This window comes from Amphibalanus amphitrite, unplaced genomic scaffold (assembly GCF_019059575.1).
Source record: "Amphibalanus amphitrite isolate SeventyFive unplaced genomic scaffold, NRLGWU_Aamphi_draft 000075F_arrow, whole genome shotgun sequence".
Taxonomy (NCBI): domain Eukaryota; kingdom Metazoa; phylum Arthropoda; class Thecostraca; order Balanomorpha; family Balanidae; genus Amphibalanus; species Amphibalanus amphitrite.
In genome coordinates this window covers 1,145,382-1,171,766 of record NW_024881571.1, presented here as the reverse complement: position 1 = coordinate 1,171,766, position 26,385 = coordinate 1,145,382, and the positions used below count along the sequence as shown (strand labels likewise).

General features: G+C 47.0%; 1 protein-coding gene across 2 annotated transcripts; it reads left to right on the top strand.

Moving 5' to 3' along the window:
* The first annotated feature begins 5,532 nt into the window (after window positions 1-5,532).
* LOC122379314 lies at window positions 5,533-26,385 on the top strand. 2 transcript variants are annotated; one of them, XM_043361406.1, is made up of 14 exons: window positions 5,546-5,571; window positions 5,689-5,705; window positions 5,961-6,102; window positions 7,128-7,202; window positions 12,650-12,698; window positions 17,534-17,611; window positions 18,692-18,823; window positions 19,190-19,396; window positions 20,220-20,416; window positions 20,897-21,032; window positions 22,571-22,672; window positions 23,436-23,581; window positions 23,875-24,021; window positions 24,332-26,385. In XM_043361406.1, exons 3-14 carry the CDS (start codon window positions 5,971-5,973, stop codon window positions 24,767-24,769), a joined length of 1,839 nt encoding a protein of 612 aa, XP_043217341.1. In that variant the 5' UTR covers window positions 5,546-5,571; window positions 5,689-5,705; window positions 5,961-5,970; the 3' UTR covers window positions 24,770-26,385. The 2 variants fall into 2 exon arrangements, with proteins under 2 accessions (XP_043217340.1, XP_043217341.1); XM_043361405.1 differs by lacking the exon at window positions 5,689-5,705 and having other exon boundaries at window positions 5,533-5,571.

The window sequence follows — 26,385 nt, the reverse complement described above, 5'->3', positions numbered from 1 at the left end:
TTTTTTTTTATAGTTTTTGCGATTTATGACTTTATCTGTAGGTAGTAGGTTTCACTAATGACGCTCGCCTGACTCAGTCTCGGCTGCTTGCGACGTCGTGACGAGTAATTCACGCGAACTTGGCGAGGTCACGGAGGCCGGCAGTTGGCACATTCTTTTTGGCCAGCCCATTCTTTCTGCATATGTTTTGCAATGCATTCTTGTCGAAAGGAATCAAGTGAAATCCCCCTGCCAATTTCCTTTGGTAAATTTCTGGTAATGCCCGGTAATTTCTCGAACTTTGCAGGGTGCACGGAAGTACCCCATCCCTTGCACGAATGTGCCCCATAGGTGGGGCAGTTTCGTGCAAACCTTCAGAGTTATTAAAAGTCATTTTTTTCTAATAGAAACAATAATTTTAGAGGATAACTTTTAGAGAGGAAAAATATCTGCAATACCTAGTTCCTTTCCACCAGAGGCGGATCCAGCTCAGAGTTTTTTTTTGGGGGGGGGGGGCAAACCATAAAAATTTATCGATTCTTTCCATGCATCGTCCATAGGTGTAATGTTAAAATCATGCCGTTTTTTTTTGGGGGGGGGGCAAATGCCCATCTTGCCCCCTGGATCCGCCACTGCTTTCCACACTACAATCAACAATTTTACCATTGCACTAACCGAAAGAACAGCTATATGGATTTATCCATTTTTTGCACGAATGTGTCCCACTCTCCCCTACTTCTTACCTTCTTACATTACACTTAAATATGTAGTTTCCATTCTAAACACACGAATGATCCCAATTGGAACAATGCGCCTACACATATCTGTATTAGACAAGAACATAGTGCATTGATTAAATTTTGTTCAAATCTGCTGCTGCTGCAAAAAACAGAAGGTGCAGAAAATAGAAGGTAGTAAAACTAAAATAAAACATTACTGTGGAATCCGCTTAATAAATCCACCCTGGTGTCAAGGTGTTTTGGATTTAATAAGCGGTGGCTTTATTAACCCGCGCCCCAGTGGCGGTCTCAGCAAACTTCGCCCTAGTGGGGGGGGGGGCATATGTTACCACCCACCTCTAACTCAAAAACTAAGAGGGCTAGAAAGACGCGGTAAAAAGCAGTCGATAGCTCTTAATACGTACATTTCAAAGTATATCGGTCATTTTTCATCTTAGAGCAATATTGGGGTCACTGGACTCTGGAGGTCATAAAAGGTCAAAATTTGCCAAATGTTATTTTATTTCTCAGAAAACATGCATTTATCTCAGGAGCTATGATAGCTAGAAAAACGCATGGAAAAGCAATCGATGACTTTTTAACTCTTCTTTTGATTAGTTCATCATCAAAATTGACCATAGGTCAACGGTTTAGCCTCCAGAGGGCAAAAACTCCAAAAATAGCTGTTTTTACGAAATGTGTTTTTCGACAATAACTTTTGACTAAAAAAAGCCACAACATTTCTATTGCCAGAATCGTGTTCCTCTTGCCAAGACGCGTCGAATGAACTATAACTTGACCTCGAAAGGTCAAGTTGAAAATTTGACCTCAGGTCAAGGTCATGACCTGACCGGAAAAGGTCATGTTGCATATCATTCGATGCGTCTCAACAAGACAAACACAATGAGACCATCTCCAGCGTCCTCTCTCCTTCCAATCGCGAGTTATTGGCAAAAATCTGTTTGTAGCCTCAAATGACCTCGGATGACCTTTCTAGAGGCTATCAGCAAAAAAGACACCTTGGTCGTCACGGGTGGTCCAAATCATTGTGATTCTGAAATAGTTGGACTGTTCCTATGCGTACACACGGATCTAGAGGCATTTTCATTTTTCTCCATTGACTTATAATGGTAAGGCCACGCCACTGACCTGACCTTAGGTCACGGATATAAAAAATCCGAGATATACAAATTGTAGGCGCCCATAACATCATATATACTTTATTATACAATCCACCAAGTTTAAAACCTTTCTGACAAACACTGCAGGCTGGACATGATTGCAAACTTTTTTAGGCTTAGTCAGTTAACTTGACCTGGTGACCTGACCTGACATGCCCTGGGGTCAAAAATTTCACACATTGTCCAAAATTGATGTACAAAAAGCTACTCCAAGTGGCGCGTTTTTATTCACACGCAAAAAACGCGACAGCCCAGCCAGCAATCCCACTCCGTTCCCAATCGGGATTTTCGGACTCAGCCCGCACCACCCCGATCGGGACCGGAGTGGGACGGGATTGGGAAATGAGACACTTTGTACGGGCTGGAACGGTCCGGATATCCCAACCTACCCCGCACGGCCGGTTGGGAGATCCCGCACGTATCCGGACCGCCTTATGACGTTTTAACAAGCGCTGAACTCTGATCCCGATCGGGATTCCCTAAATCTCCCCGTACAACCGGTTCGGAAATCCCGCACGCATCCGGACCGCCTTATGGCATTTTAACAAGCGATGAACTCCGATCCCGATCGGGATGTCCCAACTCGGCCCGCACGGCCGGTTTGGGAATACCGCAGGCATCTGACATATTAACCGCAGTCTTATAACCGCAGATTGCTGTTATGCAGATGCGACCACTTTGCTTGCGCCACCGCAACCCCCTCGCCTCTTCATTATTCTCCAACTCAACCTTTATAATGCCTGCACGACAAAATGAATTGCATTGGACACTGAAATATATTCACAATTTTACTGGTTGCACACAGGTCAAATTTTCACAAATTCACAGCCTGGCCAGCACATTCGTGGCGTCGGCCATCATCTTAGCGCCGCTGCAAGGCGCTGGCACAGCGGACTCACTTCCGGTGTTCACAGTCATTATAGCAGGCCTGCGCCTTGTTCGTGTCGGCTCCTCTGCGGACAGTGTGTCCGTCTGCCGTCACGAGCTTCAGAGAGCCACCGCGAAACTAGACGGCTGGCATCTGGTCGGGCGGTTCACCACTGTGCAAAGAGAGCATCTGAAAATGACCAAGAGGTTATTAATCAAAGTCTGGGACACACTAAAAATCACTAAGAAATAACCCACATCTGACATTTCACATGGTATGCCTGGTAATTCAGGTTTCAAACCTACAATGCAACCATTAACGACACTTGACAATGAGACCAAACATCTTCTGTCCATGATAACTGATCAAACATGCGACAGCACGAGTGTAATTCACATGCCGTACAACCACAACGAACATAACAATTTCTATTACCTATAGCTTTCCCGCCCCCTACATCACGGATGAAGTGTGCACTATACTCACCCTGTTCTCAAAGACGGACTGATTTCCCTGCAACGACAACAGTTGAACCGACCGCTTGCTAGAGCCAGTTCAAAAGCAATATCCTGAGGCAGCAGCTCAAAGGAGGGATCGACACTTGACCAACGCGGCAGCTAGACTGGCCGCTGCGCTCAGAGGACGCGTCTGCCTGCACGCGGCCCATCTGATTGCTTTTCCAGGCCTTCTGGGCCACCGGATATGGTGCCCGAAGCGCCTTCTCAGATCGGTTGGGATAACAACGTAAATCACAAGCCTGTCTAAACATGGGATTCGATTGGGCTATCCGTACCGCGTCCCAACCGATTAAGCATGCGGTCCGGAAATCCCGAGTCGCCCCTACCGCCGGCCATCGAGGTCCGGTATCGATTGGGACAACCCAAGGCTACCCAACCCGGTAGGGACAAGTCGGGACATCCGGAGCCTATCCCGACCGTCCCCAACCGCATCCCGGACGAATTGCTGGCTGGGAGGGTGGTAACATATGCCCCCCCCCACTGCGGCGAAGGTTAACCGGTGTCAGCTATTTTCATTAACCCGCGCCCCACTGGGGTCTGCGTATAACACGCCCTACTGGGGGGGGGGGGCTATTCATAGCCCCCCTCCTAACTCCGAAACTACTGGGCCGATCGTCAAAATTCAAACGGCATCTGATAGCCCCGGTAAAACTGTCGAGCGAAACCTAATTTCATTGACCTCGAGGTCACTGATGACGTCACAGGTCAGGTCAAAGTAAAAATTATTAGCATTTTGGCTTGTTCACGTTTTGGGCTCTGGCCGCCGTCTTACAAGTCAGATCAGGCTCATTTTTGGTTCACACACTCGTGAACAGATGCTCTAGATACCCTGAGGGTACCAAACTTGTACTTTGGTTTTCAGGTCAAGGTCAGGTCATCACAGGTTACGAAAATATTATATCATGCGTCGGTCACGTGACACATGTTTTATGGTCCATTTAGGCCAAAAATTTCGAATTTGATGTCGTCTGTGTCATTCGAGGTCATTTTGAGTCAAATTTAGCTTAGGTCAGGTCACTTTAAGGTCAAATTTTAAAGTTAAAATTTTTCAACAAAAAAGGTGTCTATTGGATGCAGTTTGAGCTCAGGAACACGATGGTGCTATTTATATAGGCGTACGATTTCAAATACGTGCTGAAAAATTGATTTGAAAAATTAATAATGGTGAATTTTTTTTGCAATAATGCGTATAACTTGGCCATTTTTGAAGATATTTAGCTTAAACTTGCTAGAGTTAGTCATAATAATGCGTTCTATCACATATATTCCGGTTTTTTTCGAAAATACAAAAACTTTTTGGAAAAAATGTAAAAACATAAATTCTGAACTTCACTATATTTTTTTTTTCTCGAAATTTTCAAAATTTCGAGAATTCGGGATAGCAGTTTGATAGCGCAGTCTATTCTGAGTCCTCTCATGCAAAGAAATTGGATCTAGCTTAAAAACTGAGCTCTTGGGAGCGATTGCCGTTGTTCAATGTTTTGCGTCGAAATCGGCCGAACATGATGTCACTCTGACGTCATTGCCGGCCGACCTATGGTAGGTATGAAGCTCAAATTCTGACACAAGGTGTCGAATTGATGCAGCCGAAGGTACTGAAAGTTTGGCGTCGATACGTCAAGCGGTTTGGAAGCTATTGCAGAAAAACGGGAGGGGGGCTATAAATAGCCCCCCCCCCCCAGTGGGGCGCGGGTTAAAAAGCATGTATCGCAGCTGCACGTTCCGTTCCCCTGCACTACAAGCGTACAGGCTACCATTCCTCATTGTCTTACTTATTACAATGAAAGTGACCACGGGCTCCACCGCACCGGTGTGGTCACGGCCACGGGGGCCGGATTTGACTTTCGTGATGTAGCCTTATGCATAAAGGCGTGCGTTTTAGGGTTGGACATCCCCTCCCCCACCTGCGATGCGACCGCAGTTGAGCCCCTGAAAGTGACCAGCGCACACTGCAAAGCTGTCACACGACATGCCCATCCACGATCACTCCCCGTCATGCCTGCTATGCCAGTGAAAAAGTTGAGGGTGCCTGCTTTGCCGGGAACATTTCTCTGAGACGTGCTTGGTGATGGTGCTCTTGATACCCATGAACTCCCTTCTGTCATGGGAAATCCAACTGCTGCAGACCACTGCTCCAGTGCGGTTCTTTTGCAAGATTCCTTTACGTCATAGGTAGCAGTTGGGTAGCAGGCCTTGGGTAGCAGTAAAATAATTCTCTTAAAATGTTCCATTAACGGCGCACAAGGGACATCCGCAAAAAGTAAACAAATCCGGGAAATCCCCCACGCTGGGGCATTTTCATTTTGGTTTATCGTTATTTTTGGCCTTATTGATTAGTGCTGGATGTCTTCCGATCACATACTAATTTTGTAATTATTGCCTATTCATTTAGACATGAATCGCTGATCACTTTTGTCTGCTAGGCCTAACCCATCAACAAGTAAAAGTGCTAAACGCATACTCAGTCAAGGCTAGATCAAGATTGAGATCAACCCCGCGTTCGATGTCTCTCGGACGGCGAAGATTCTACGCCGCCCGGCCAATCACGTTCCATAACCGCAGCCGAGCCCCCGCTGACCTTGAACGGGATTGGCCGGACGACGTAGAATCTTCGCCGTCCGAGAGACATCGAACGTGGGGCAAGATTAATATGCATTTTACGTGTGGGATAACCACTGGCCTCTAAATCTACCAGTGTTGACATCATGCTATTAAAATTTTATCAAAATTTAACTATACTGGTATCTTTTGGTGCTGCCATCTTTGGGGAGAGTCATCCCTGTCATCCGTGTGGTAACCCTTTCTTGGGTTACGACAAATGTCACAGTAATAATAAGGTAAGCCTTATATTCAGGGGTGGCTAAAAATTAATGCTTTGTAGTTCATTGTGTGCTGTATGTTCTGTCATAAAGTGCATTTCAATTATGTGGTTGTAACTCTCATGATGGTGTAGTTGACACTGCATAGGTTCACCCGAATGTGTTGTGTAACCCGTCTCAATTTATATAGGTAGGTACCTAGCTATCTGTATCAATATGAAACATCACACTGGCAGATCCAGAAGGAATTATTGGACTTTGTCTTTGCATGCCACGTGCATTCCACCTGCCGACCTGCCGCCTGCCACTACTGGGTTCCATACAAGGGAGGAGGTTGTGCACCTTAGAGCTTTAACTTTTTGACTTGCATGGTTTTTTTCACTTTGTATTGTTGTAGCTATACCTTTTTTCACTTTGTATTGTAGCTATACCTTTTACTATGCAGTATTATATTACATTGTCAATATTGTGCTCATATATTGACAGAAAAGCAGACTTTAATACACCACATAGAATGCTTTTTAATAAATTGACCTTTAACTTGAGCATGGACATAGTCATCACTGAATTTCTCCAACTAAAAAGAATCTTGTTCATTTCCCTTATCAGTTGCTGCATAATTAGAACCTATGCTTTTATTTTAAAAGGCTCAGCAGTTAGAACTACTTCCTTCTTAGTTCTTGGTGAGTAAAACAACAATCTTTTTAGAGATTCTAAGTTACGGAAGTCGGAAGAGCACACCAAACGTCCCCTACGATCTCCAGATGTATGCACATTTGTAAATGCTTTGCTAAGTGAGATGTTCAGCTTGCATGAAAAGAATTTGAATGCTCCTCTGACTGAAATCTACAGATCTGAGTGGTTGTCCTTCCTGAAGCCACACAAATCTACAATCTACACAAATTACCTACACAAATCCCTGGCTAATACTTATATAGCTTACAAGGTACTTAGTTATTATTGTAAATTATAGCATAAGAATTGCATAGTAGGTACCCTAAACCATTCAAAGCATTACCAAAGGAATGTTTTATTGCTTTCAGGATCAGAAGATTGTTGACTTCTCAGGAGTCTGCTCATCAAAATGTTATGATTCTGCAAGAAGCTGCTCACACCAGGTTGGTTTGGTAATGGTATATTTGGTCACAAGGTCAGGATAAAAGTTTTTGCCTTATTTGAGTTATGTCTCCCCTTTGTTTTTCTCCGTAGTGTAGGTATGTTTTATATGAGGTGAAGTTTTTGAATGGGAAGAGACATTTTCAACTCTGGTTTGGGCCTTTGGTCCAGGAATGGTATTAAGCATATCCAGAGACACAGATCCAATAGCATTGAATAACCTTGATGCCCTTTTAAAAGAAAGTCTGTGCTATGTAGAGCACAGATGAAAGTTATTTAGTTTTGTCTTGTTCCTCAATTGGTAGGGTATTTTGTCTCCCAGTGGTGAGAGACCAAGTCTGAATCACTCCAGTGATTAAAATATGTGACTCACGATGAAATGACTTCTGTTTTGTGGGGGCAAAGGCAAGCGAATTGCGAGTTGAGGCTAGTCTCAGTTGAGTAAGGTCAGTTCAGTGGGACCGGCCGTTTCTGGCTGATGGGCACACTCAAGTTCTTGATGATATGGAATTGTCCGATTGGACGATACCAAGGGGATGGGGCCTGCAGGCTCCGAAACGACTTCTGCTTAGTAAGGGCTCTGGTTCTGTCAGTTTGCCTATCCAGACACTTAACCCTCGCCGGCCGAGGGGGGAGGGGGGCGGGTGCCGCCCCCCCCCCCGCGAGTTGCTGGGGGGGGGCGTTAAACGCCCCCACTTTTTTCGCCGGGCCATAGCATAAAAACGGCGCGCCGCAGGCGCGCCAAATTTTGGGTACCTGTAGGGAATTAATTGAAGGTTATTGTGACAAAGTTTCAAAAAAAAAATCGGTCGGAAAATTTCTGAGATATCGAGGTTTTAGTGACGTCATGATTTCTAAGTTTTCGACCAAAAACGGCATATGTTCAAAAAATCATATAAAATCACAGAATAGACATACAGACATGCCGTAAACGCCATTAGACTCCCAATACCATGAACAATCAAATGGCTATCTTCGATTATTGATTATCGTTCCACATTTTCCAAATTCTTGAACTGAATCTTGGCAATTTCTCGTGACTACTTCACGACCATGATACATGCATTTGTTAAATTGAACTTTTTGAGCAAAACACGTACACATATGATAAAATGAATGTTACCATCGTGTTCTACGCCCCAAATTACCCATAAAACACGTGTCGCAAGCTGCGAATATCAGTTTTGATTTTCGGGGATATGTGCCTACCCGGTTGACCTGACCTTGACCCTGACCTATGCTTGTCTGATCCCTACATGGAACTGATACTCTTGTAGGCCTTATATGATGGATTTTGCACCGTTTTGATAGAGTTTGTGACGAGAGGCGCCCATTGTGAAGTCCTGAAGTTCATGCTACTGAAAGCCCGATTTCAGGTGTTTGACCTGACCTTGACCCGACCTGTGACCTCAAAATTCAACTTAAAGTACTCATCTGAAGCGTCTCGTCGCGTTCTTTCCTTTGCCGCCTCGTGCGTTTCGCTGCGCCTATTGGTTCTCGAGTTATCGGCTGGGGGCGTTTAACGCCCCCCCCCCCAGCAAACGGTGGGTGGCGAAATGCCCCAGCAACTGCCGGGTTAACCCTCGCCGGCCGAGGGGGGAGGGGGGCGGGTGCCGCCCCTCCCCATAGTGTTTCTTTCGCGATAGCTCCGAACACGCTGGCGATAGAGAGCTGAAACTTGGCATATCGAGCCTTTGCTTCAAGCCGGATCTTCTGACACCTACTGCATTTTCGGGTCAGGTCAGGTCACTGACCTATGACGTCATAAGTGAACCTTTGCACGGTCTTCAGATGTCGCAACTTCGCAACGCCCTCACTGCCAGAGTAGCTTTCACAGGGAAATGAAACTTGCAGGATCTAGTATCCATTAGGAGTCTCACAACTTGCATACCTCGGATTTCTCCTACATGTCATATGAGGTCAGGTCATTTTTGTGACCTCACCTCACCATTTTAAGTCAATGGGGAAAAATGAAATCTGCTATTCTGGCGTCGGGAACGATCTCCAACTATCTCAAGCACACAGAATCGTGATTTCATGCACTCCTTGCAAGGTTCGATGCGTCACTTTTGCAATGTTGACCTTGCGTGACGTCATTTATGACGTCATTAGTCATGTTCGGTTTCTTCAGTAATTCCCGATCAAATACAGCTAGCGAGTCGGAAAAGCCAACAATGGACTCAGGAAAGTAGATCAGGAAGTAGATCATTCGATGCGACTGAGCGGAACACGATGCTGCCAAAATAGCGGCTCTGCGGCCGTTTTTTTCGGAGTTATTCACCAAAAACGAAACTACCTTGGGGCACTTGACCTGACCTCAGAGGTCACCGGTCAGCCTAGGACCTTCAAATCGGGTATCAATCTTTGCTTTTCGTAACGGCGCACACGCTCGTTTTTTCCGCGACGCGCTAGCTCCTCCAGGGGCGAAACGGCGGGGGGGGGGGGGGAGTCGTACCCGCTCTCCCCCTCGGCCGGCGCGTATGTAGAAAACCAATATATAGGTCCGCTTAAGGTTTATTTACAGAATATAAATTTTTGAATGAACGAACTAGCATTAAAGTTTACTACACATAGCTGGTCGCGCAGGTTAATGAAATTAATCTTAATGAAATTAACGAACTTAACCGGAAGCGTATTTGGCACTTACCCGGGAGGGTAATTTCATGCAGTTGATAAAATTCAAACCCCAAAGATTAGCGCGATAACATTAGTTGAAGTCAAGGCCCTATATAGAAGGTATGCTCATTAGGCCGAAGCAGCGATTTCCGTGACGTCACAGGTACGAAGGGTCGGACGGCTGTAATGCAATCCTATGGAAAATGACCCAACTTTAGGGCTCTCCCACATAGCTGCCAACCTCGACACTAAGGTAAAGTTAAATCACATAAAAGCTCAAATCAAGACGAACAAGAAACCTATCTGACGATTTTACGTATTACTAACGGCTTAGACTCCATTCAAGTATATTCAGAGCTCTGCATTAGCTCACTTTTTCTGCCGTCAATGCCACTACAAATGTCTAGTCGGCGTACGTGCGCTTGTCGAGCGGGGACCACCAGTCGGGCGATTCAGAGCTGCCGCCCAATCAGAACGCCGCAATGCCGTGACGTCATTGGTCGCACACGACACGTTACGGAGATAGGGATGAGACAGCCCTGAGTTGAAGTTGTTAAAACCAGTTAAATTGTGCCCGACTTTATAGATTGGATGACCAGGAACACGGTTCTGGCATTTATTTTTCATTAAACATCTTAGGCTTCCCATATTCCAAACACAAACTTTCAAATATGTGACGTCACAGCCCAAAATTACCTCCTTCCCCAGGCCACATTACTGTCATAAAGCTGATTCTTTTTACTCTGTTGGCACCACAACAAAGTTCAGACCAAGGTTTAAGCGATTTTTCAACGAACAAACCCATTTAAATCAGAATGACTGAATGAGGTGACGTCACACTAACGGTCGCTCCATGTTGAAGATAGGGCCCATTTTCAAATGAAGGGAACGAATTTCTTCAACACCAAGAGGCTGCGGGGGTTGCAACCTAGATAGATAGTGGTTTCTGAACCTCGCCGCAAACTTGGCTATCTCAACTCAAACCCCATGTTAAAGGTGGGATAGTCCCTTTAACGGCGGTGCCACGGCACTCGGGATACCTTACCTATGTGCGGATGCCGTGTACTGTACAGAAAGGGACGGGACATATTGTATCATTACGACGAGACGCGTCCGCTGGATGGACGAGGCAGACGTCCTGGGCGAAGGCCACCGCCCAGGGTGCACAGAGTCACCGTGCCGGCGGCAGGCAGCCGAATGCCTCCTGATAGTAGCCGTGCTACATTATGTGTGTTTGCCTGTGCGTGTGTGTGTATATTTACCAGAAGAGATAAATACAACCAACCAGAATCAAATTATCTCCGGATAGTTGTTACGTGTTCTTCAATGCTCGGGTATGGGACGTTTAAGAACATGAATAACCACAAGGCATTGATAAGAACTTGGGACATAACGCATGTGAAACCCTCTGAGACGAAATTTACGCCCACCTTATTAGGTACGTATCACGTATACCAACGTAATAAACTAAAACTGCGCCTGTTAAGCACACATCTTATTCTAAAATCTCGCAAGCATACTGCGTGCCTTACGAATGCTTTGCGGCGCCAATACATAGGTATATGAACGACTTCTATACCTACCTTTGAATTTTGTCATGTGACGTCCTGAGAACGTCATCAGCAATTTTTCAGCTATAGCTTTTGATCAAACCACATAAGAACAATGAACGCATTTTCCATACGATTATCTTGATAATCCAAAGCGATTGGTAAACTACATGACCATTTCCAGTCAGGTCATAACCTTCACTAGCGTGATAATCGACCTGAGCTCATGAACTGCGGTAAAATATAATCTTAACCAATCGAAGCCAATTTGCATACTATTCGATGCGTCTCGGTGAGAGAATCACAACGATGGTAAAATGGACGAAATGCAAGCATTGTATCAAAAGTTATTGCACAAAAACTATTTGGGGTAAAAACGCACACTCAGCGGATTTCGCCCCCTGTAGGCCAAAATGGTACCTACCTCCATCCAGACGATTTTTACTTTTTGCAACGGGAATATATTTTCTGAGCATGCTCAGTGCATTTTAAACCCGTCAATGAGCGTATCCTGTAAATAAAGTTAAATGTTTTGTTGTCACACCTCATTTTCCCGTCAGTTTACGAATAAATGACGTCACAGTGACGTCATAGATTGTCTGCGATATGTGTTAACTATTATTTTCATTTATGCAATGAATTTTGACTATAATATTAAAGTTTTGGAATGCAAAACAACTACACGACTAATTTTATTTTAAAATATATAAAAAGGGTACCATTCTTCAAAAAAGAAGAAACACGCAGTTGCACGTGCTCTGGAAGTGGTGCATCATTAGTTAGAGGTGCGCACCGGTCAGATTCGGGTTCAGCGGTCATTTTTGTCCCAGAAACCACCCTTTGCTAAGCTCTACCCAATTTTGCGTTATTCGGCCCAAAATTGGGCCTCCTTCCCCCGACTACATAGAAATGTCTGTACAAGTGACCTGAACTGTCTGCGGCTGCGCGCCGCTGCCCCCACCAACTGCGGCCATCCCTGTGAGGATTCTTTGACCTGAACCAGGCTTCTCACCATGTGGAGTGGGTATGATGTTCCACGCAAGATTACTGTAACCTTAGCTCAACTCCCCTAAATATGCCGATCGTTAACCGTTGACCCGTTGACGGTAGACACCAAGAAAGTCGGTCTGATTCGTCTATTGTAAGTGTGCATTGCCATGCATTTTTAGTTACTATAATTATTGACTATTCACAAGCAGCGATGAATCTTCAGGATTATTTGTGAATAATGAAATCGATTTCATCCGTGATAAATGTTGACAGTTTTCTCCTGCTCATTTCAGATTGGAGGCGATGGTACAGAATGTCAATTTTTCGTTTCGAGCGGCAAAGGTTTGTACATGCAATGGTATATACTATTGCATTATGTGCTGTTTCTTACTTTTTTATTAATGTCGGATGCTCAATAAATTCCATGAAGCGCTAATTACGAGCGAGCGAGCGCAGCGAGCGAAGTGAGTCTTTTCATTATAACGGAAAAATCTCAGTATGAGCGGCCCGGCCCGGCCCGGCCGCGAGTTACCTAAGTGTGGAACTACAAGTCGATTCTAGGGCTCTGATTGGTGACTTTGGTCGGGGGCTGACGCTTATAGCATGACGTCACTCACGTACTTGGCCGGACCAGCCGGCGCAGCGCAGGCGCGCCGAGCCAACCCAGAGGCTCTCAAACTCCATTGTACAGATCCTGCGCATTGAATGGCGAAACTTCGGCGAGTTCGCGTGAGTTTGGAAGCCCCTGCCAGAAAACTGGAGACGGCTGGATTATTTGCTGGACAGTGGGCAGCGCAGATGGCGATTGACCAGGGGTGTCGTTTTCCGAAAATGATTGGTAGTGCCCAAAGGCGGCGGCTGGCCATATATGACGGGGCTTACAAGGTAGGGTACCCCCAAATCTGCCTTTCTCATCGGATTTCGGCCACTTATTTTTCGCCCTGGTCATTGACAAGACTAACCGAAATCTAAAAAAAAACACACAAAAAAAAAGCTTTGGAAATCTGGGTCCACACCGGACGCCATGCACAAAACGTGCAGTTATATAGGCAATAGTGTCGGAGGAATGCACGCCATTCTGAAAGAGGCCCACATCGACTTAAAAGGACGGCTGTGCTGAAAGGGGACAGGAACAGCTTTGAGGGCCCAAGCCGACTAAAAAAGACGGCTGCGGGGCCAGGAACGTTTTTGAAGACCCACGCCAATTGAAGGGTTCGACAACTAACGAGGACTGGAAACACAACGATAGTTAGAAAGACCTGCTTGCCAAAATAAAAGGATGACAGTACGAGGGGCGTTCAGAAAGCTACGGGCCCGACCATGAAGGAGCAGAGAGATACAGCATCGACTCATTAGACCAAAAAGTTCATTTATTCAAATAAACACCGTTAAGACAAACACATTTCGCGCAGCGCTTCGCGAGAGCCCTCAAGGCCTCCATAACCAAGTGGGTTTTGGACCCATCCTGCACGTCCAAGACGGCTGATTTCGTCTCCCTGCTGTTAGCGAGGTTGCCGCTGCTAATTTTCTTATGTTGGGGAAGAGGTGGCAACCACTAACCAGAGTGTGCAAGGTTCGGAGAGAAAAAAGTGGAAGCGACAACAACTCGAAGCTCATCGCTTCACTGTTCGTCATCCCGCCCATGTACGCAGGTGCGTGGTCGCGGATCAGGTGCACACTTTACGTCAGCTTCCCTATAGCCTCTCCTCGATGTTTATCGAATGGACGCACATCATCAATTGTGTGCCCCTGTTTTGGAAAGTTGACAAGCGGAGGGGGGTCGCATCGACCCCTCCCCCTGCCAGGCCGTGTTATGAAAAATGCCCAGGGCGAGGGTTAACGCTTGGTGCCTTTTCTGCACTAAGTACTATGAAACGAATCACTGCTCTCTTCTGGGCGTCGCCCATCCTATCCGAAATGGCGAACTATGCTACGAATGCCCGAATCAATCACAGAAGAGACTTAATTAATGGCCACTTACTTAATTTGCGTAAGTGGACATCCCAATAACACATCATTTAACACACCGCCTTGCAGGCCAAAATTCCAACTCCTTCATTGTTCGGCCCGAAACTTTTTGAACGCCCCTCGTAGTTACGAGCTTCAGTTTTCGGGGTCTGATGCGGTAATGACCTGGCGTTGAACCCTTGGGAATCAGGCTGCATCACCCACTCAAATCAATATACCTATGGCCTATTCTGGAGCACCGCGGCACCTTCCGAAGTCGGTGTAGGGCCTCCAGCGGCTGGTGTGGAGACGGATCGGGGTCTATTAGGGGCGGTCGCGTGGTATGCGGGACTCAGAGGCAGTTATGGACCTCTATAACCAATTGCGTTTTCGAGCCTCTTAAAATCCATTAAGGACCGGAGTCCTAGACACGTGAAACCTCATTGTCAGCTACATGCACCTACTGTGGCTAGAACCTTATTTATGTACTTGCATATGTGCTTATTTAATATTTGCTTATCTGTTTATTTTGATTTTTTATCAACTGATAAGTGACAAAAGATTGGTAGGGCTCAGCGAACATTGGTAGGGCCCAAATAAACATTGGTAAGGCTCGGGCCCTACCAGGCCTATACAAAACGACGCCCCTGACTATTGTGAAACTTGTTAGGTAGGTAGGTAGGTAGGTACCACATAACTTGAAATTACTTGACGTAATGACATGATGTGGAAAGTGAAAATGATACCTAGGTATTGATGGAAATTTATGGACTTAGGTACGCTACAAGAAGATTGAATTGGTCAACCAATTCAAATTCAATCTACTTGTGGAGTAAGTCTATACATTTTCATCAATAGTTACCACTTACCATTGAAGTTACTTGCTATCATGTTGATTTTATACATAAGAACCTCATTCATTTTATTTGTATGACATGTTTGAATGCAATTTTCTCAATAAGTGAAGAAAAATGTTGGTAGTGCTCAACAACACATTGGTAGTGCTCAGCTGAACATTGGTAGTGCTCGGGCACTCCCAGGCCTATACAAAACGACGCCCCTGCGATTGACGGTGCCAAAAAGATGATAGGGAAAAAGGAGTTGTGAGACTTGAGCAGTGAATTATAAGCCTGTTGCATAGCTGAGTGGTAAATTGTAAAATACATAAGGGTTTGAAGAGATGCAGTGTAGTTTAGCCGACTCAGGGGCATTCTGCCGAGTTATGTAAGGCGGAAGGGTCGCAACTCGCAAGTCGTTTGTTTCCATGATTGCCTGATTAAAATGTAAAGCGTACCTAATGTTTAGTTGATAATACAGCGAGGTTGGGCATCTGCTGAATCCATTTCTTCTTTGCAATAGTGCATTCGCTACTGTAATTCATTGTAAGAGGCACTCGGCTGCGCCGCCTGTTAATTATTCCGAAACCATCAGTGAATTCATTTGCTGTCATCACAGTCACTCACAACAATACGAATCGTTCAGTCGTGCGCTGGGGGTCCGCCAACTGCCAAGTTTGAGTGTGCTGCAGAATGCAGACTGGACCGCCGAGAATATAACATTCCCGCCTTCCTGGGCGAGCGGCGCATTGGAGCCGAGGGAAACTGCTTCAGTTTTTTTTTTGTGTGGGGAGGATACCCATTACCCATGTTTGAAAATTATGTTCTGGAATGATGCGATAAGGAAAAGGACGGTTTCTTGAATTGAGGGCTGTGGAGATGAAGCAGATTTTCTCATTTGCTACCCGATACAACGCGAAAAGACGCAAATGCTGCACACTGGGCTTAATAAGTCTAAAAGATAAGGGACTTCGTGAATCATGCCTAATTAACCGCGACCCAGTTATTTGCCGCTGCAGGTAGGTACTAGGTAGGTAGATACTCATTTGTGAACAGAACGTTCCACCACCCCTCGCCAGAAATTCAATCAGCAGTTGCTTATCTTAAAATGTTTGAGTGCACCTAACAACCTATAAAAATGACGTCCTCCCTTTCAATCGTTCGTGCGAAGACACAAAGCCAGAATCAGCCAAGCAATATCGGAATCCATTGCGCAGTGTGTCGGATGTGCCCCCAGTTTTCAATCCACATAGCATAGCACGCACTGCTAAATGCAAGTACGCTCACTTACACATTAGGTATTCGAAGGACTTGATAGCTCATACACATGGAAGAAACACATGAAATGTGATTAATAGCTGCAGCAGAAGTTTGGCGTCCGATGCCTCTTCGCCATGTTAAGACCATGCCAATCTCGGCCAGTCTGCCGCCGCGCCGGCACTGGCCGTGGTGTGACGTCATCCGGCCGGCTCGGCGCTGGGTAGTTCCACACTTAGGTAACTCGCGGCCCGGCCCGGCCTGTAACGCTTTTGAGGGGCGTATATCTCAGCAACCGCTGGACCGATTGGCCTGCGGTCTTTTTTGTTGGGTAGCCCCATCCCTTCTACCCCGTAATTGACTACTTTTGATACATCTCAGTGACCGTCGTGGCACGTGCCACGTGAAAAGTCAAGGGTGTTCAAGCTGTTTTGCAAAAGTAGTGATTTTGAGAGGCTCATATCTCAGCAGCCGCTTGAGCGATTGACTTGCGGTAATTTTTGTTGGGTAGCAGCATCCCTTCTACCCAAAATAGGATACTCTAGATGCATGTGGGTCACCCCCAGTGCGCGTGCAAAATACAACAATAAGAGGTGCCAAATTTGTTCCCATTTCAGTAACTCGGTAATTACTGGGGCGATTTCGCTGAAACTTGGCATACAGGTAGGCACCCACCAGGCAATGCATTCCCATGTGTTGCGGTTAGGGTGCTACTGCACGTGCGCACGTGCAGGGGGCGTTTCCAAATCTTGAGAACGGCTGGGCCGATTGCGCTCAAATTTGGTACACGGTTGGGGACCAGTTAGTAGGGTGCCGTGCAAAAGTCATTTTGGACCCCGTTTGCACGTGCGCACGTGCAGAATGCCGCTTCCAGATCTCAGGAACGGCTGGGCCGATTGCGTTCAAATTTGGCACACCGCTAGCGACCAGTTAGAAGGGTGCTTTGCGCAAGCCCGTTGGAAGCACCCTCTCGCCCTTCCGCACGTGCAGGGCTCACTATCTCGCTCGCTCGTTCTTCGCCCAAAAGGCGTTTTACTGGTAGATTATTATTCTGCATGAGTCAGTCAGATTTTTAATTACATGTAAGACAAGTTTGGCGGATTTTTTCCTCTCTCACCGTGTTCTTTGGCCCACCAGGGGGCTGCTCCCCAGACGAGGTGGGCCTCTGGCCAGTGCTCCAGTGCGACGGGCAGTCGGACAAGTGTCAGTGTCCCCGTGAGTAGCCTCGGGGCGGGCGGCGGTGCCGCGCGGCCGTGCATGGTCGCCGCGGGGCCGTGCATGGTCGCCGCGCGGCCGCTCAACAAACAGGCGCCGCGGTGTTTGTCGATAAGATGTGTGTGCTGTCTGCCGTCTGGTCAATATGGGGTGATGCACTGTTCAGCTGATGGGTAAAGGTCACATGGGTTACGTGTGGGTGAAGATGATGTGTGCCGTTTTGTTTTTCATGACGCTCATGTCTCTAAGAAAAGACTGGTCATGGCCACCCGACACCCTGCTGAAGTGCTGATTTAGTTATATTTACGTGTTTTACAGCCTTGATAAATTTTTACATTGAAGCTAATCTTGTATTGATAAGTCAAGTTATTACACCTACCCATTTATTACCATCAGCACAGTAGGGTATCCCTGTATACACACCGTGTGACCTCCACACCCAGTGTCCCAAAAGTACAATTTGGCTTGGGTGTCGGAGTGAAAAATTCTAGCCCGAAAAGGCCAATGAGAGTAGAAAATGGGCAGCAAAACGTGCGATCTGAATTTGATAGATGAGGAAAGCCTTGACAATTTCAGTGCGAGTTCAGTGCTACGGCACTGGTCTTGGGTGTTATTTCACTCACTTATGTGAAAAGACCATTTGGGCAGGGCTGCGGAGTCGGAGTCGGAGTCGATCGGAGTCGACAGTTGTGACCGGAGTCGGAGTCGGAGTCGGAGTCGATTTTAGAAACCCGAGCCGGAGTCGGAGTCGGAGTCACCGAAAATCTGTGGACTCCGCAGCCCTGCTAGGTCTGCGGAGTCGGAGTCGGGAGTTGGAGTCGGTCGGAGTCGACAATTCTGCCCGGAGTCGGAGTCGGAGCTGGTTTTTGAAAGCTGGAGTCGGAGTCGGAGTCGGAGTCGCCGAAAATCCATCGACTCCGCAGCCCTGCATTTGGGAGTGGGAAAATCACTTCGAAACTCATATGCGAGAGTGGAAAATGATTCCCCATTGGGTGTCGTCTCCCACCCAAATCAACATATTTTGGGACACTGTGACCACACCTCCCTCTGACCACCTTCCCTCCCCCCTTCCCCCGGCAGCGGCGTCGTTCGGGCACGTGCCGCTCGAAGACGACGTGGTGATCACTGCGTACCCGTTCGAATGTGACTGCGCAGCCCAAAACCAGTTCCCGACCACACCCGACATTCTGGTCACCAACAGGGGGTGGCGAGGTAGGCCGACGGACTTCGACCTTTCTGTGCCTGATTGGTTAGGGCTAACGCACAAGAGTTTGATCGCTCTCATTTATCTTTTTTTCGGTTTTGCTCATTTTGCCTTAAGTTGTTTGTTTCATTTGTGATATCCTTTTTTGATTGGATGGAATGTTTATCTTTTTCATTTAATTTTTTAGCACTCCTTATCTGTCAGCTATTTACTTGAGTTTGCAGTTTTGTTTGTATCTTTATATGTATGTGACTATGTCTGTTTCCCTTCTATATTATTATATATTATTCTATATTCTTCTATATATTCTACATATCGCTATTGAGGTTATTCCCCATGACCCCGATTCGGTCGTATTTCTCTGTTTCCGGCAGAGCTGGCGTTCGTCTCGACCTCCTCTCGACACGAGTGGCGGTGCGGCCAGTTCCGGCTCAGCCGAGCCGCGCCCGGTCGGCGGCTGCGCTACGACTGTCCCATCCACAAACCGCTGGACCACGGCACAGCCGTCTCACTGCAGCTCTGTACTCGCGAGCACACGGTCACCTACCGCTTTCAGCTGCCCGACATTACCAACATATCCTGTGAGTTGTCGATGATGATGCGGGAACAGTTAGATGATGCGGCATACGCCAAGGGGAATGGGAATAGGGACATGTGACGAATTAACTAGTTTTTATGTGTGTTGGGATGTAAAATTTTACCACAGACTTCGGTACTGTAAGCAGGATTAATTTTAACGTCTTTAATTGCTAAGACTGTTGCTGTTAAATTATATAAATCATTTGTTTTGCTTTTGATTGAAATGTGTATGTGTGTGTGTGTTTTTTTTTTTTTTTACTGTATCTAAATGCTATGACCATCTATGTCGTGTGTTTTTTATCCGATTGTTCTCATCCTTCGTTGGCTAGTTACTAGCCGCAGCTTGCTTAGTCCTGCAAGCTTCTCACATCCACTGCCCATGACTGACTTTCTGGGGTTCAATGAGTACATGAGCATGTGTCTCCCAGACTGAACTTAGCCACATCAGCGCCCTTACCGCTCGGAATTGCAGTCCATTGACAATTCTGTGAACTTCCAGTGAGCCCGTTCCTCAAACTTTCCGTCAACCCCGCTCCAAATGCTGGTGGATCGGTGGTGGTACCGGTGAAATGCGCCGATGCATTACTGATCACCTTCCTTCCATGTCACCGTCCTATAGTACCCCTCTGATTCCTTCGCTATCCTGTTTATCTTTTGTCTCATTCAATCACCGTCTTACACCCTATTTCCCTAACTCTTCCGCCTATCTCCGTCTATATTGTTCTCCGTCTCCGTTATTTTCTCTTACTATTCCATCCCGTCCCCGTATAGCTCTTCCCTCTACCGACCCCCCAGTCTGACTCCCCTCCCTCTGTGTACCCTCAGATCGGTCCGGCCTCAAGCTGAGCTCCTGGGAGCCGATGATTGTCGTCCACACACACCGCTCGGACCGACTGGTGTACAGCATTCAGCGGTCGCCGCCCGCTCTCAATGTCTCAGAGTACGACGTACGCCTGGTGCGCTGTGATCGGGTCGACTGCACCCGCTACCACACTCTCGAGGGCACCGAGAGGCATTTGGTGGTGAGAGTTGGAGGGGAGACCCCGATTGGGAGACGTGGGATGGGTGTGACAGGAGCTGGGTGGTTCAGTTGCCTTCTACTACGGGATGTTTATATATCCAGTATGACGATATCGGGATATTATACAAACATATATCCTGTGTATGGTCTCGCCGGCCTCCGAGCAGTCATAGCTCGGAGGTAGGCGATTTTTGTCCTGCACCAGATGGATATAGATGGGAAGTTGAATTTGGCTTAGTCACGATTTTGAGTGAAATGTCCACTTTGACCCTCTTTTCGTCTATCTTCCTCTGAAGTCTGACTGGTTTTTGTGCATGTCGTTTTGTGACTGGTTTTCTTTGTAACGCCAAAGTGTCTGAGTGGTGCCTGCACAACTCCCCGGTGTCGTCTGACGCGCTTGTGCTTGTATGTCGGCCAGTCAGGCTGATTGGTGCTCGTGTAACGCCACCACTGTCTGACATGTGTCTGTCTGTGACTCCAGGAGGCGCCCTCGAAGAACACCAGCGACCCGGGAGTGTTCCGGGTGTCGTTCGATCTACCGGAGGATGCCGGTAATCTCTCGCTGCTGGTGCAGCCCAGAGGAGGCCAGCCGACCCTTTCGGCCGTCGTACGCTACCGTAAGGAGTGCTCATCTGCCCAATATCGCTTCAATATCGCTTCAATGTCGCTTCATTATCGCTTCTGATGCTCATCATACCCCGCTCTACGCTTCTAAAGGAGATCCATTTTTTATTGGAAGATCTACTGCAACTCGGTTGTCACAACTGCATAGTGCATGTACTGACCTTGTCTTCTTCCAAAAGACCTGTTGCGTGACATTTATGTTGCGTCCTTCTATAAACTCGCTGAATTCGTTTCCTTCGGGATACGATATCACGACATTGTTAACCTTCCAGGCGGTGGGGGGGGGGGCATTTTTTTTGCCCCCTTTAGTTTTTTCAATATATCTCGAGAACCGCTGCGCCGATCGTCACCAAACTTTCAGTACCCTCCCGAGAGCAGCTAGCGCACATGGTGACCAATATTTTTTCCAAAGGCTATGATAAGTTGGCCGCTAATGACGTCAGATTGACGTCATTTTTGCCATTTTCGACCCAAAAAAAAAGGTTTCGCGGGAAGAGCTGTCAGGCCTACAGCTTTAGAGATACAGAAAAATGTTTCAAAAAGGTGTGAAATTAAAAGGGCTACAAAACTGCTATTTCGGTTTTTCGATTTTTTTTTATTTTGACCCCCAAAAATCAAAAAATAGATTTTTGAATATAATAGTCAAAAAATCCAAAAAGTTTTTTGAATTTCGAAAAACCGGAATATATATTATAGTCCCTACCGCCTGCTATCTACATACCACATTTGAGATCGATACCTCTTTTTTTGGCCAAGTTATAGCGAAAAAAACTGTTCGAAATTGATGACGTCAAATTTTCAAACTCAGTTCTTAGCAATTCTAGACCTCGTAGCGCAAAACAAAGGCCACCATTAGACTCCCCGTGACGAGCTGCATCGAATCGATACCCATTTTATGCAAAAATATCAACTTTGAAATTTGACCTTTTTTGACCTGACCTTGACCTGACCTTCACCAGAAAGTGACCTAAACCGTACCTGATGGTCTTATAACCAACACGATTGAGTTGGAAATGAACAACGGGCTATAAAACATGCATCGCATAACCTTAGTAAAGTTGGGCTCATGTGGTGGGTGACCCTTGGTGACCTTTGGTGACCTGACCTGTGACCTGACCTGGTATGACCAGTGACCTCTAATAGCAACATATGTACTAGACAACTGACGACTTATCGCTGATTTTCGACAAAATGCGTTTTACTCGGTGTTATAGCGCTTTCCCTAGAAGCCCCGTGAACGGTGAAACATTTTATCTTTGACCTGACCTGTGACGTCATCGGTGACCCCGAGGTCAATGAAATTTGGTTTCCCCTCGACAAATTTGACAGGGCTATCGAACGCCGGTTGAATTTTCCGGATCCGTCCAGTAGTTTCGGAGATACGGGGGGGGGGGCAAAAAATGCCCCCCCCCCCACCGCGCGGAAGGTGGCTGGTAGGCCCACCGCCTGCCGGGTTAAAAGAACTATGTGTGCTGATCGGAGTGAAATCGCTACATAGCACCTTTATGGAATATGTTTTTGTGCTCCTCAGCGGGGAAGAATACTGCCGAGATGGCCATCCTGGCCTCGGTTCTGGTCCTGTTTCTAGTGCTCGTCATTGGCGCCTTTGCTTATCTGAAGCTCTTCTACAAACGTGAGTAAAATAGCCTATGAGGTTTGCACTGAAGCTCTTCTACAAACGTGAGTAAAACAGCCTATGAGGTTTGCACTGAAGTTCTTCTACAAACGTGAGTAAAACAGCCTATGAGGTTTGCACTGAGGCTCTTCTACAAACGTGAGTAAAACAGCCTATGAGGTTTGCACTTGACTTGGATGCTAGTTTTATCGAAGTTTCAGCTGTTTACCGCATGACGAGCTTCCACGTCTGGCTACGTTCTTACTTTTATCATACCTAGCTACTTTTCTTGCCGACAGCCATCATTTATACCAGTGGAGTCACCATGCTAAATTCACGTACGTTCCCTATGACGTTATGCTGTACGTCATTTGACTGGTTCTCTGTCGTGTGTTTGTGTCTTTATATTTATGATGAGCAGAACTTTGCTTGATTGCCTACTAAGCTACTATTTGACGTAACTTAGGCATACCTACAAGGTACCGTATGCTCATAATATTTCACCTAATTATAGCAGTCGCACATAATACCATTGTTTTGGGAAACTCCTTGTCAATTAACTTTGAAAGATATTATTGATGAACATTATGGATGTTTTGTCTGTTGGCTGTTAGGATGAAAGGTCCTTTTACGTTATTTTAACGACAGTGACTTCTTGCCATTGTTGAACTGCGTTGACGAGTCAATTGTAGCTGCACTGTGTTTCGCCCTGTCGCGGCCGACATCGCTATCATTTCTGGCCGGTCCCTAATAATTCCTCTGATGCCGTGCGCTCCCTCAGCCAAGGAGCCGGCACTGGTCGAAGTACTGGTGCTGTACAACAGTAACGCGAGTCTAGCGCGTCACGTGGCCCGCCGACTAGAAAGCCACTGTCTGGTGCGCACCCGACTGGACGTGGTAGACATCCCGCGCGCCAGCGCCGGCATGGTGAGAGACGCGCCTGGCTGGCACGGTATCAGCCTTCTGTTGTGTCTTTTAGTCTTCTATCATGTCTGTCAGCTGTCTGTTATGTTTCTGTTTTGTATAATGTGTATAAGAACATTGTTTTACTCCAGAGGTAAAGTAGTGTAAATCTGACATCTCAAGTTGATATTTTGCCTCCCAATGACATAAATGAAATCGGCCAAAAATATGTCTCCTTGTTTACAAATTGACATGTGTATTAGGTGGCTGTCTGTACCCCAGTTCCGTCTGTCTGACCCGGCGTCGTCCGCCGGCAGGACCCGGTCGAATGGCTGACGGCCGAGCTGCGCCGGTGCCGCACCGTGCTGCTACTAGTGTTCCCGGAGAGCAGCGCGCTGCCCATCTACCCACGCATCTATCCGTCGGCTGTGCACTACCTGCAGATGGACGCCGGGAGAACTAGGGTGGGTAGAAACGAGAATGGACTGCCGACGCGGTTGGGAGTGGAAAGACAGGTGTAACTAGGTGGGAACTAGAATGGACTGCAAGGTGGAGTGGATAGGACGGACTGTGGTGGTCGTGGAGGATTCGTGCAATGGACTAATGGATTTTAATGGTTAAATCTTTCGAGGCATATGCTGAAGCGACTGTCGGATTCCATAATGTAAACACACGGTACAAACATATGCTTCGATTCGCTAATCGCTAGTAGCCCTCGCCGCAGGAACCACCGTCGGTCTCTTAGTCCTCCTGACACCCCAGCCCTCTCCTCAGGTGGTGATCGGCCACGCCGGCGGTGACGCCTGCGCTCCTCTGCCGCCGCTGCCGGCCGCCCAGGTATGTCGGCTGCCCGCCCAGCTGGGCCGGCTGGCCCGCGCCGTCCGCGGGGCCACCTGGCTCGGCCCGGGCTGTATGGACGCCCGCGAGCTGGCCAGCCGGCTGACCGACTCCAAGGACGGCCACCAGCTGGTGGCCATGCTGGAGAACCCGTCGCAGGTGCCGCCACCGGAGACGGCGCCGCTGCCGGTGGACGCCGAGCCGCCGCCGCCGCCCGAGCTGCAGCTGCTGACGGAGCCGCCGCCGAGGAACGAGCACGTGCTGGCGCCGCACGTGTCGTCCACAGATGTCCTGATGAACGGGCTGACACCCGAGGGAAGACGCCAGACGCCGGAAGAAGAGAGCGATGGCGATGATGATATTAAGTGGCACTGAGAGAACGGATGAGACACTGAAGATCGGCTGGGTGGTAGAGAAGGAGGGAAGAACTGAACGGGTGTGTTGGCTAGTGAGTCAGTGAGCTGCTGTGGTTTAAATCAAAGGTGCTCTGGTGAGGTGGAAGCAGGGAGCTGGGTTGTAGTGTCGTCGGTAGTGTGACAGCATAGAATGAGTAGAGCGAGAGACATTGGTACGTAGTACGTTCTGAACGGGTGTGGTGTGGTTTGACCACACGGAGGTGATACGACAGTCGTGTGCTCAGACGCACAGTTGGAATTGGAGTTTATTTACAAAGTGATTGACATGCATGCACGTTGGACTCTGGTCCATGACCGTCTGGATCAAGCCAAGAAGTGATTTATAAATTAGGTCTTTATTTAGATCACTTTATTAATTCTTTACTTGATACTTGTTGAATATTTGTAAGCCAATCTTGATTTGGGCCGTGCTTACAGCACGGCAGGTTAGGATTTCATTCGTGCTGTCACTTTATTGCCTATACTAGGAAAAAAACATTGCATGGTTTGTGCTGAAACGAGTGTTACGGGCGCGTTTGTGATGACATGTGAATGTGGTTGCCCTTTCCTTTATCTACATGTTGCATGGCAGGGCCAACTGTTCCCTGCTCCGTCGGTCTCGGTAAAAGCGAGTTTTGTCCAACTTGCGGTCGCCACCCGATGCTGCTCGATGAGATGCTTCACCTTCGCGAGTTTAGGTATGGTGTGTACTGTGTAGTGTATACCCACCGGAATCGCATCTTGATGTGAAAGCAAGCAAATATCTTCCGTGGCGATGCGTGTGGAGTCTTTACTATCCCGACTGTCAAATCCGTTGGCCGTTTGAGAGAGACTAACTCCTGAGACGGTTTTAAAGCGTGATGCACAAACTAATCGGAATGATCCCCTCTAAGCGATAATTTGGCCATTGCGACTTATTGCATGAACTTGCCGCGCCGATAGCATAATAATAGCGTTTATCTTGGGCGTTGTTTAGTGATCTTTTATTCAATGGGACTGTTCGTCTTTTTGCCCTGTAACTTTTGTGAGCAGTTAAATAGACGGCGCCAAGAACCAGCGCCGCCTAAAAGTTATGGCGTGTTGGCCTAGTTTGTAATAATGTAGGTACGTCTTGCAAGCTCTGACGGCGTAAACGTTTATTGGATTCTTGCCTTCCGTACAATAATCCAATTTACCTAGCAGACAATGCAGGTGTCGTCAGCTTTCGTCGTTTACGCATAACTGCACAGTCGTGTGACAATTTCGTGACGGGTATTAATTACCATGCTTAAGTGCGGTTGTCCTGTGTTACGCTTTGTTGTGCTTGTGCCTAAATTACTTTATCGTGAATCGGTGTGCTTTCGTCGTGTGTGTAGTGTGTAGTTGTCCGCTGATCGGTTTTCGCAAGCAAATTGTTTGATTTGTTTGTTCAGTATTTTTTTTTTTTTTTAAGAGGACGAAACAGTTTGAGTGATTTGCTTGACGATTTAGCTTCTGCGGTATTTTGTCTATTGCATTTCATGGCAAATACTTATATCGGAACTCCTCTTGGTCTCAAATAAGTGTTTTCAATTGATGTACGCGATGTGTGCCACTGTCATTACATAATCATCATCA